The sequence below is a fragment of the Miscanthus floridulus genome, chromosome 5 (genome assembly GCF_019320115.1).
Source record: "Miscanthus floridulus cultivar M001 chromosome 5, ASM1932011v1, whole genome shotgun sequence".
In the NCBI taxonomy this organism is placed as follows: domain Eukaryota; kingdom Viridiplantae; phylum Streptophyta; class Magnoliopsida; order Poales; family Poaceae; genus Miscanthus; species Miscanthus floridulus.
This window is the reverse complement of record NC_089584.1, coordinates 137,828,056-137,839,273: the sequence shown is the minus strand read 5'-3', so window position 1 is coordinate 137,839,273 and position 11,218 is coordinate 137,828,056. Positions and strand designations below refer to the sequence as shown.

General features: G+C 53.7%; 1 protein-coding gene across 3 annotated transcripts; it reads right to left on the bottom strand.

Annotated features, from left to right (window-relative positions):
- Positions 1–383: 383 nt before the first annotated feature.
- On the bottom strand, positions 384–4,358 carry LOC136453801 (G-type lectin S-receptor-like serine/threonine-protein kinase At2g19130). 3 transcript variants are annotated; one of them, XM_066454354.1, is made up of 3 exons: positions 4,199–4,357; positions 3,850–4,120; positions 384–2,933 (listed from the first exon to the last, which is right to left on the bottom strand). In XM_066454354.1, the coding sequence occupies exons 2-3, from the start codon at positions 4,037–4,039 to the stop codon at positions 637–639; spliced, it is 2,487 nt and encodes an 828-aa protein (XP_066310451.1). In that variant the 5' UTR covers positions 4,040–4,120; positions 4,199–4,357; the 3' UTR covers positions 384–636. The 3 variants fall into 3 exon arrangements, with proteins under 3 accessions (XP_066310451.1, XP_066310452.1, XP_066310453.1); XM_066454355.1 differs by having other exon boundaries at positions 3,850–4,078; XM_066454356.1 differs by having other exon boundaries at positions 384–2,924; positions 3,850–4,358.
- Between the last annotated feature and the right edge of the window lie 6,860 nt (positions 4,359–11,218).

The window sequence follows — 11,218 nt, the reverse complement described above, 5'->3', positions numbered from 1 at the left end:
CGGGAGGCGGATCGGATCCGAACTCGGTGGCGAATCGGCGCCGCTCGCCGACGGCCACCGGTCGCCACGCCCGCGGTCTCTCCTACCCCTTCGAGCTGCACCTCCTTGACGACAACGAAGACAGACGAGTGGGGAAAGAACTGGAAGCAGAAAAGTCTAGAGGGGCTGCCTACAATTTTACCCAATGCCCTCCACCCTCACGTGACGAGCAGATGCTTATTGATCCAACCTGGACGTCACATGGACAGCCACGTCGGTTAAAAAACTGGAACACAGCGCTATGTGCTAGGAATGCGCCACTAACAAAGATGATGGACCTAAAAACCCACTTTCAGAGTTGATGGACCTAAGTGAAACTTGAGTACAAGTTGATGGACCACTGATGCATTTAACTCTTTAATATATTACATGCAGTATATGGTTAATTTTCATGTAGTGAGCATTACTCTCATAACATATTTCTCATCCGGATAAGTGAATATATGGTTTAGTAACCGTACGAAAATCTTCTTGGCTACCTGAAGAAGTTATATGCTACCACAAGGTTCGCGGCACGAGTAACTTCTTGACAAACTCATCATTAGCTCATATACACACCACTAGTGTAAGTTTGATGCCGCTAGCAGTGACCCAATCTCAAGTCGACGGCAAGCCTGAGAAGAACTCGACGGCGTACTTGGACGGATCGGCGAGCACCTTCAGCGACCTCGGGATAGGCGGGACGTTGACGTCGACCAGCCCCTCCAGAACCTGCACCACCGTCCCCATGCTCGGGCGCAGGCTCTCGTCCTCCTGCACGCACCAGCACGCCACCTTGCAGGCCCGCTCCACCTGGGCCACGTCCGCGTTGCCGCCGAGCTGGCCGTCCACCGCGCTGCTCACGTCGCCGTCGAAGAGCAGGCTGACGGCCGTGGACGGGAAGAAGTCCACGGTGCCGTCCGCGCGCTGGCCGACGTTCCGCCGGCCCGAGACGATCTCGAACAGCATCATGCCGTAGCTGAACACGTCCGCCTTGGTGGTGACGGCCGTGCCGGCGATCCACTCGGGCGCCAGGTACCCCACCGTGCCCCGCATCGTGGTGAGCACGCGGCTGAAGTCGCGGCCCATGAGCTTGGCTAGCCCGAAGTCAGCGACCCTGGGCACCAACGCGTCGTCCAGGAGGATGTTCTCGGGCTTGATGTCGCAGTGGATGATGCAGTCCCTGCATTTCTCGTGCAGATAGTCCAGCCCCCTCGCGATCCCCAGAGCGATCTGGTACCTGGCGTCCCAGCTCAGGACACCATGGCTGCTGCTGGCCCCGAACAGGTGCCTGTCCAGAGAGCCGTTTGGCATGTGCTCGTAGACGAGGAGCCGGTTCGACCCCTCGGAGCAGAACCCGAGCAGCCTGATCAGGTTCACGTGCTGGGTCGTGCCGATCGTGCTCACCTCGGCACGGAACTGCTTCTCCCCCTGCCGAACGCCTTCCAGCTTCTTGACCGCCACGAGCGTTGCGTCAGGGTCAGGCAGCGCCCCTTTGAACACGGACCCGAAGGCGCCGCCGCCGAGCTTCTCTGAGAAGTTCTTGGTCACCAACCGCAGGTCGCGGTACGTGAATGCCACCAGGGATCCTTCGACCCTCCTCAACGACTTGATCCTTCTGCTTCTCAGGATGAAGATTGTAGCCAGAACGATCGCGGTGACCGCGGCGACGAAGCCCCCGACGACGAGCCCGACGATCAGTGTCTTGGTGTTCCCGTTGCTAGAGAACTCGGACGCAGCGAGGCGGATCGAGATGCTGCTGCCGCCTCCGGTGCCACTGCTGGTCGTGTCCTGAAGGTTGATGAGGTCCCCGTACCACAGCGAGCAGCCGCCGACGCTGTAGGAGAACGCGGTGCAAGAACAGTTGCGGAGGCACGCGAGCTCGCAGTCGTGAGCACTCGCTGCCGCCGTGCTCTGCGCGTTGCTCGGCAGCCTCATGTTGGGCATCGTGTAGAACCTATCATCGTTCCTGCTGCCGTGCTTCTTCTGCCCGTCTCGAGCGGCGGCGGCGCTGCAAGGCTGCAGGGCGGTGTTCCTGGCGCAGCCCGCGGTGTGGTCGTCCTGCAGCCACTCGGCCAGGTCACGCTCCCGGAACCCCCGGGGGCAGGTGCAGGACGGCAGCGCGTTGTCGGTGCACACGCCGAACGGCCCGCACACCGAGTAGACGTCGCACTGCCGCTTGGGCTCCGACCAGAAGAGCACCCACTCGTTTCCGGCCGCCACCCACGTCAGGAACTGGATCTGTCCAGTCACGTCCACCTGGAACCGCGTCACCACCGACTCGTCCGTGACGTCGTAGACGAAGTAGCTCTCGTTCGCGCCGTCGACGTAGCCGAATGTGTACTCGGACACGGGCGACGCGCCGGTGGACGTCATCTCCGGCACGGCGGCGAACGCCGTCCCCGTCCAGTTGCCGCTGCTCCAGTACTGCTCGCTGCCGTTCCAGTTGAGCAGGTACTGGCTGGAGCCGCGCGGGTCCAGCTCCAGCGCGAACAGGCTCGGCGTCGGGTCGTTGTACCCCTTCCACGCCACGAGGCGCGTCACCTCGCCCGTGAGCTTGTTCCGGCCCAGCTTCCCGCCGGGGAGCCACGTGTCGCCGAAGTGGTCGAAGCTCTGCCACAGCACAGCGGAGGTGTTGGACGCGTCCGCCAGGACGAGGTTGCCGTTGTCGAGGATGACGCCCACCGTGGAGTTGGAGGTGATGCCGGTGGTCACGTTGGTCGACCAGACGACGGTAGACCTGCTGCTGCTGTGGTCGAGGATGACCATGTTGCGGTCGCTGGAGATGGAAAGCTGCGAGGACTCCGGGTCGGAGATGGGCGTCACCCGGTTTGCCACCCACACCGTGGTGTGCACCGAGATCTGGTTGTACCAGATGCCCAGGTACCAGCGCTGCGTCGAGTTGTCTGTTGCACCTTGCACAGAACAAAGAGTTGCATGATGAATTGAACGGTGATCCACCATTTCTTTTTAAATTTGTATGTAATGACAGTTGTCCGTCAGAAGTAGAGTATAGCTGTCTGCTCCGTATTTTTTAGGCCGATTTCTCGGAGCGACGAGTGGCGGTGCACTCGCTTTGTGCCGAACACTTTGAACAAGTCAATTGCTAAATCCGCATGATCGGGAAGACATTAAAATATGAGCACGGCCAGGTGTGCTTCTAGAAAAGACGGTGCTTTCAGTTGATTGTGAAATCTTTATGCTAGCTGTTTGTCAACCTTTCCCAACCTTCGGTTTTCTCTCTTTCCTAGTACGTGACAAGATTTCTGGATGTGTGAATGAAGGTTCAGAAAAGTTAGCAGTGACGACAAGTGATCCTAAACGTATCTTTCTACACCCCGTCATCAGGAAAGAGAATGTTAACTAACGTGATGTTTCTTGTGTTCTACAAAACTTCCTAGTTTTTTAAGGGGTCGTTTTATTTCCTACTCAAATGTTACTATCGGGGAATACAAAGTTCAAAGAATGTTCAGCGAGAAAAAAAAATCTAGTTTCCCACTGAAAGAAAGAGGAAAATCTGCTGGCTTGAATTCTCGTTGAAATGCTCATAGAAAGTATTTGGAATTTTGGAGTTGCATCTGTACTGACTAAACAAGTAGTATGATGATTAGCTTCCTTCAAAAAAATAAACTACTCTATGATCATTACTTATTTATTTGTTAATTGTACTCCACGTACCGACGCATTTTCTCTTCTATAAAAACAACAACTTTATATACTTATTATCATCATCATATATACAAATAAAGTTATAAAACTGAGCTTCAATTCACCAAAAGACAGCAAGAACCCGCAGGCGTACGAGTGCGAAGTTAGAGACGACATAGGTACCTGGCTGGAAGAATCCGAGCCTGAACTTGCCACGCTTGGACACAAGGCTCTGCCCGCCGGACAGCGGCTGGCCGGCGGCGACGGTGTCCTCGGCTCGCGACGGAACTCCCCGCAGCAGAAACAGGAAGCCGAGGAGGAGCAGAAGAATGGGTGCTGCTGCTGCAGCCGGTCCTCCACCGCGAGTCGCCATTGCTGCTGGCTGCTGCAGCAGCTATCCAGGGCATGCAGCCTCCAATCCAAGCGAGAAATTAACGAGAATGCCGAACAGGAACTGAGACGGATCAGCACTTAGTGAAGCGGGAGTGCAGAAAGCGAGAGGGAATGAATAAAAACTCCCTCGGTCACACACATGGCGCGTCGCGGTTCCGTGCCGGACGTCGCGCGCGCCTCGGGCCTCTGCTGCTGCCGCCGCTGTTGGCGGTGTGGGGAAAAAAAGGGGCGACGGCAAGCGACCGCGGCGGGCGGGGGCGTTTAAATGCGGCCCATAAAGGCGTCGTACGGGGACGGAGACACTGGCCGCTTTCGACGAGCGCCTCCGCCCGGCCGGCCCCGTCGCCACTCCACACCGGACGGACGCCGTGTCGTGCGGACGCACGTGATCGACCCTCGTTCGTCGATCGGTCTCCACATGCTTTTAACGCTTCACGGTGTGAAGCTAATGAAGTCCCTCCATGTGGGTGCACACTGCATCGTACGTACGTGTGCCAGGACAGTAGGGCCGGAGCAGCGGTCCGTCACCTGGGCTGGGCACGCGTTCCTGCGCGTACGAAACCACGGAACGACCTCGAGCCGGGGACCGTTTTTCGCTGGCTGGGACTTGGGAGTTAGCCGCCGCCTGTGGCGGTCTAGCAGGAGCACGTTGGCCTCGTCGCCCGGATTAGATGGGTCGTCATTAACGCGAGTGGCCAGCCAACAGCAGGACGCGCGCGACGGCGATGCGCCACCGAACCAAGCCGGCCGAACCCCCGCGGCACCGGTTGCATTGCATTGGTGCCGCGCTGGTCGCCGCACAGCGCCCCGGTGTCGTGGTGGCTCCCGCGAACAGTGGAGCGAGCCAACAGGAGCAGGGCGCTGTGGACCTGTGGTCGCGTCGCGCGCGTGCACCCGTCGGTCCGCGTCCGCGTCACAATGTGGCCATCAATGGAGCGCCGGGACTGCAGCGCGACCGCAACGGGGATCGGCGGCTATCCGAGACAACAGAACGCGATCTCAGCTTGGTCTTTGTTTTATCTTCTTCCCTCTGGTGGGCCTGGGTGTCTGGCTGGCTGCCCTGGTATGGGTTGCTTCTCCAGCCGGCCAACCTCTCCGGGGCCAGCGGCGTACAAGTACAACGTTCAAACGGAGGGTGTGGATCTGGTGGCCGTGGTGGTTTAACTTTTGACTGACGTCTTTTTCGCTCATTTCTACCGCTCAAGTTTCTCCCCAATCATGGCACGGTCTCTTGACGCTTCCATGTGCTCACGCCGTTAATCGTACAAAGTGCGAACAGCCCCGGGCCGATAGTCGTGTTCGGCTGGGGCTGAAACGATCGTATACAATCGTGGATTATTACTGCTGGCTGGTTTGATGTGGGAGAAAAATATTATTCTATCTAAAAATTTACGATCGTTTACGACCAAACGAACATGCTGTAACTCATGTACGATTGTTTTGGACCAGTGTTTTCGTGAATGCTAGTGAAGGGTAAATAATTGGTCACGTATACTGAATTGCTTAAGCATTACTCCGACTACATGGAAAAGGTCAACCAAACGAAGTAGTCGTCAAAGGATAGTTAAACAAGATAAATGATTGATTAGACAAAAACGATGAGTATCTACATAATGTTTATAAATATAAATATAGGTTATTAAACGACTGTTTAGAGACCAACAGTGTTTTCGTCCTAAGCTAGGCAGAAGCGCTTGATACAGCCAAGCCCAACCCACTTCCGACGACGAAACATGATGGAATAAAGTCGTACCACTCGCTACGCGTGCAGTTTAATAACTTTGTAGGGTTAAATTTCCTCGGAGACTTTATAAAAACGAGAATTGACCATATGGCATTTCTTTTTTCTTTAGAGCAAGTATAATAAGCTACGTTAAATGAGGGTCCCGTTTGCTTCGCTGAAAAAAAACAAGCCGAAACACTATTCCGACTGATTTGTTGTGAGAGAAAAATACTATTTTGGCTAAAAAACAAGCTGAAAAGTACGGATTATAAGACAAGCGAATAGGCCCGAGATGTCGAAAATACCGCGTCAAACTTATGTTGATGTGGAGGAGAGAGAGAAGAGAGGACAAATTAAATGGTGATCGAATCATGGTAAATGAGATTATGTTACGTTATTTTCATAATAATAGAGGTGAGTATATTTTTGGAAAACATAATATTGTAGATCTAATGGCTATTATTATAAATGATGATTAGAGTATAACGAGTTGATGTTTAGATCTTTCTGATTTTTATAAGGATTTCTAGAATATATTATTTTGGAACCTCCAATTGTTAGTAAAATAGGCGTATGAAAATACATGAATTTTAAACTAAAATTAAAATTGGCATGTGCAAGAGAGACCAAGTCTCGTAGATGTGCGGTAGTGGCACACCCACACATTTGTTATCTTTTGAAAACTACGTTGAAAGACTTCTGCGTAGACTCTGATGGTAGCATGTGATGTGTGAACTAGATGTGTTATGAACTATATGTGTGAACTTTGTTTTGGGTGTTTAGATCCTAGGACATTTAGATCATAGGACTAAACTTTATTCCCTATCACATTGAATGTTTAGATGTGAATTAGAAGAATTTTTTTTAACAAAGATAGGAGCTCTGCCGCTCAATTAAGACGAAAGAATTTATGTACAAGAGGGCTAGCCAACGAGATATCAAAAAGGGTACCCGATAGGCTAACCAACCCACACGATGCAGCTGAGCACTAATACGGTACACTACCATGGGTCATCATTGCCGAGCATGGCTGAAGACGCCAGCAGCTCTGACTTCTCATAGCAGTACACACACAAGCCACCCACCAACGAGCCCGAAGCAAGCGGCCGCAACCAATCATCGTTGCCAAGCTCAAGTACCCCGCAAAGAGCACCTCCGACTTCCAATCACGGCCACAAGCCTCGCCTCCAGCGCTTGCCGACCCCTAGCAGACCCCGGCCAACGATGAAGGTGGGGGCTCGCCACATGTCATCGTTGCCGAGCCACGTCCCTGGCGCAACAGCTTCGACTTCTCGCAGCAAGACCCGCCTCCACGCGTCATCAAGGCGCCAAGAAGCGAAGAACAATCACCGAGGAGACATCGAGGCCACGACGAAATCCAAACGCGACGCCTTCAGGAAGGTAGCGACGCCGATGGCGCCACCGTCGCGAGTCCAAAGTGGACTGGGCTTTCACCCTTGGATGATAGTGCTAGAGGGGATACACGACGCCCCCAATAGGGAAAGCGGCACCCACAGGTGTCGTCGTCGTCGCTAGGCTTTCGCCCAAGGAGTCCTCTAGCACGAACGTCGGCCAAGAAGCAAGGCCGCTTGCCATCCATCACTGCCTTCGCCGTTGTCCTACCGCTCCACAGTAACCCCTTCAGGGGGGCCTCGACGCGCCGGCTGCACGCAGCAGCCGCACAGCTGCGTCGGCTATCACCCCCTCCGGCCGGGCAACGCGGAGCCGGACCTGACTCCGCTGCTCGCGAAACACCGCCGTACGACCAACGCCTCAGCCGGCCGCTGTCGCTGGCTCTTGGCACGTGCTGCCGACGCTGCGACCCGACGTCAGCCAACACCAGACACGTGCCCCGCCCCCGTGGGCGTCGCCCCCTGCCCAGTGGCGTCAGAACTGGTAGTAGAGCATCGGTGCCGACACCCTTTGCTGTCGCCGCCGCCTCCGCCTCCGCCTTGGCCAGCCACCGCCCTCGCCAGCCCTCCGAGAGAGTGCTGGGTCCAGGCGTGGACACCGGATCCAACCGCACAGGACTCGATCCAGCGATCTGGGCCAACGCCGCCGCCGCCACCAAGTCTGGAGGAAGGGACGGGCGAGGGAGAAGGGGATCCGCCACCGTCCCCACGCGCCAGCCGGACACCAGCCGGCGCCGCCAACAGCCGCGGCGAACGCCCCCGCCGAGCTCCACACAGCCCGTGTGGGAGGAGAGCCGCCGGCTCACTGTCACCTGCGCCACCAAATCGCGAGGAGAGGAGGAGCCCCGCCACCGCCATCCCGGCGAGCCGCGTGGCCATGCCGGCGGCGTGGCAGGGGGAGGGGAGGGAAGGGGCGGCTGCTAGGGTTTGGGAGGGCGCGGCCGCCCGTGTCACCCGCGTAGGGGAGCGACGCGGGGGCGAGAGGGGAAAATAACTCGAATTAGAAGAACTAAACATGAGCTAATTATAAAATCAATTGCATAAGTTGTGGTAAATTCACAAGACGAATCTATTAATGCTAACTAAGTATTGGTTAGTACATGCTACTGTAGCATCACATGGGCTAATCATGTTTACTAGACGAATGAGACAGCCGGCCGGACGGCACATGGAAATTGGCATACTGAAACCACATTTGGATATTTACCTCAAAGTAGCCTGCAAAAATCAACATAAAATTCTCCCTGCGCCTGCACACGGCTGCACCACCAAAGTCCACTCAAATTTCGGTTTCAGACAATTATTGGGACTTGGGAGGCGCCGTTCGGTTTGAGACCCCAAGGCCCACTGATCTCTCGTCGTACTTCTACGACAAAAGGCCCGAAAAAAAAGAGATGCCGGAGGAGCGGCTGCTTTGAAGCAACGACCCTGAACTATTTCACCCGCGCAGAAGAAGCTCATCAGCGTGAAAGATTACGCGCTGGTGGTCCGGAAGACCGGAACTAGGATGAAATGGGACTATGGGAGTTACAGCGAAGAACACGATCGACATGATGCCATGAGTGTTTGCACTTTCGCTTTGCCTTTTGGAGTTGAGCTAAGTAGCAGCTGTTATAGGTGTTTGGTTTGTAATAGGTTCAGTGCGTACGATCCCATTGGAGATCGGACGGAGTCGTCCGCTGTATTTCCGCGGTTCCGCCGGATGACTAGACGACGGACCGGTCGGTGTCTCGGTGACGAGCTGACAATCGAGACGATCCAAACGAGATGACAGGCTCTGTTTTTGGATTGGACGACTCCAATGCGCCGTAGTAGTTCCTAGAATGTGTGGCGCGATGACCAAAAGCCAGATAAGTTTGATGCTCACTGCTGAGAAAGTCAACAAAGTTCGCTAACTGGTAGCTGCAGATGCGACTTTCAATCTTGCAGAGAAACAAATGCTGTGTGATAATTGAAACAATAAGGCACTGTATAAAACAAACCCATCAAGTGGCCGTTGCTGGCTGCTGTTTGAACGTAGATTGTTTAGTGCCTTAGTCATCAAACCGTCTTGGCCATCACCAATGGTCAAGAATAAATTCTAGAATAAATTCTCACGGCCTTATTTTTCTCAACAAGTTGTCATGGGGATGGAGAATAGCAACACACTGTGTTCTTATTGTTAACCAAAGCCTTGACGGCACCGTAATTCGCCATTTGTTTAGCACGGTTTGAAGGGACCGTGACGTCTAAGAAGGGGTGAATTAGGCAACTTAAAATTCTAACTCTAAACTATGGCCTCTTTTTCTAACCCAAACAAAACCTATGCAATAGATAAACTATCTAGATGTGCAACTATGGTTTTGCTAGTGTGTTGCTATCTCTACAGCAAACGTAGTAAAGTAATCAATATAAATGCGGAAGCTAAAGAGCAAGGTAGAGATATGCAAACTCCCGTCGACGACTCCGGTATTTTTACCGAGATATCGAGAAGCGCGCAAGCTTCCCCCTAGTCCTCGTTGGAGCCCCTCGCAAGGAATCCCTCGCAAGGGCCAAGCTCCCGGTCGGGTGACTCCGTGGATAGCCTCGGGCCTTCCCCACGCGCAAGTGGGTCTCCGATGTGCCTCTCGACAAGCCTCTTCCGGATGCTCCCCGCCGTCTTCACTATCAAGCTTCTGGTCGAAACGCCGCGAGCCTTGTTCCCTCCGGTACACGGTGGCGGCCACACCACAAACGCGGTTGGTGTGATCTCGCAAGACTTCAAGCCCCTCCGATGTACAACACTTGTGCTCGCAAGCACAGGGTGGCAAGAGGTATGCAAACCTCACTAAACACTAGGCATACACCTAGAGCAAGCGCATAAACGGTGGTCTAATCAACCTAAGCACTTCGCTAATCACTTATGCTAATCGCCTAATAAAACACTAAGCACTATGCATGTGGAGATCACTAAAATGGTGTATCAACACCCTGGGTATGTTTCCTCAGCTCCACACACTCCAAATGGCCGGTTGGGGGGTCTATTTATAAGCTCCACTGAGAAAGTAGCCGTTGGGGACGAAATCCCGCTTTTCTGCTACTGACCGGACTCTGACCAGCGTCCTGTCAGTACTGACCGGACACGTCCGGTCACGAAAATGGCTCTCTGAAACCTTACTGATGTTGACCGGACTCTGGCACTCAGCGTCCTGTGCAGCGTCCTGTGCATCGGAACGTCCGGTGCAGCGTCCGATGCAGCGTCCGGTCGCTGCTGTTGACTCTGCTGTTGCTTGATCGAAGCGTCCTGTGCAGCGTCCTGTGCATCGGAGCGTCCGGTGCAGCGTCCTGTGCATCGGAGCGTCGTGTGCAGCGTCATGTGCCCTCTATGAGCTCGTTTCTTCGCGATCTTGCGTCCGGCTTGGTTCCAATCTTCATGCTTGGACTTTGCTTGATCTCTTGAGTCTTCTCTTGTGCTCCTAAGATCTTGCTTGAGGTGTTGATCATCGGATCATCATGTCGCCTTCGTCGAAGTCACGTCTTGCACCCTATTGAACTACAAAACAAACACTTGCAAATTCATTAGTCCAATTTAGTTGGGTTGGTCATCAAACACCAAAATCCAAAATAAATGAGCCAAGAGTCCATTTTCCTTACACGGTTCAAACAGAGTGCTGCTGATTTTAGACATCAATCGCTGCCGATCGCCTCCAGGCCCCAACTTCCCCTTAACCAATTCAAGTATTCAACCATTCTCAACGTTGGAGAATACAGACACAATACAAATCAGCTTGCATATATCATAATAAACCTTGATTTGCTAATGGTTGTTCAGAATATGGTATGGTATTGTTGACTGAAATGGGCATCCAACCAAGGGCCTCTTCTAAATAACGGCTTCAACATCGGGAGGGCGTCACGGCACAAGATTTCCCTAGAGAAGACAAGGAATACATACAAAAGTCAGATCAATGCTGCGACTAACATGAGTAGATGTTGCACATATAAACACCCAGAGCCAGTGTGCTTGTGAACTGTGAGTTCACAACAAGTATCTTCCTAACCTTGA

What these genes read in the sequence shown, in the direction of transcription:
- LOC136453801 (XM_066454354.1), bottom strand. Translation starts at nt 4,039, where the DNA reads ATGGCGACTCGCGGTGGAGGACCGGCTGCAGCAGCAGCACCCATTCTT. An exon ending in GCTCGGATTCTTCCAGCCAG is followed by an intron (nt 2,934 to 3,849) that starts GTACCTATGTCG and finishes GTTCTGTGCAAG; the next exon opens with GTGCAACAGACAACTCGACG.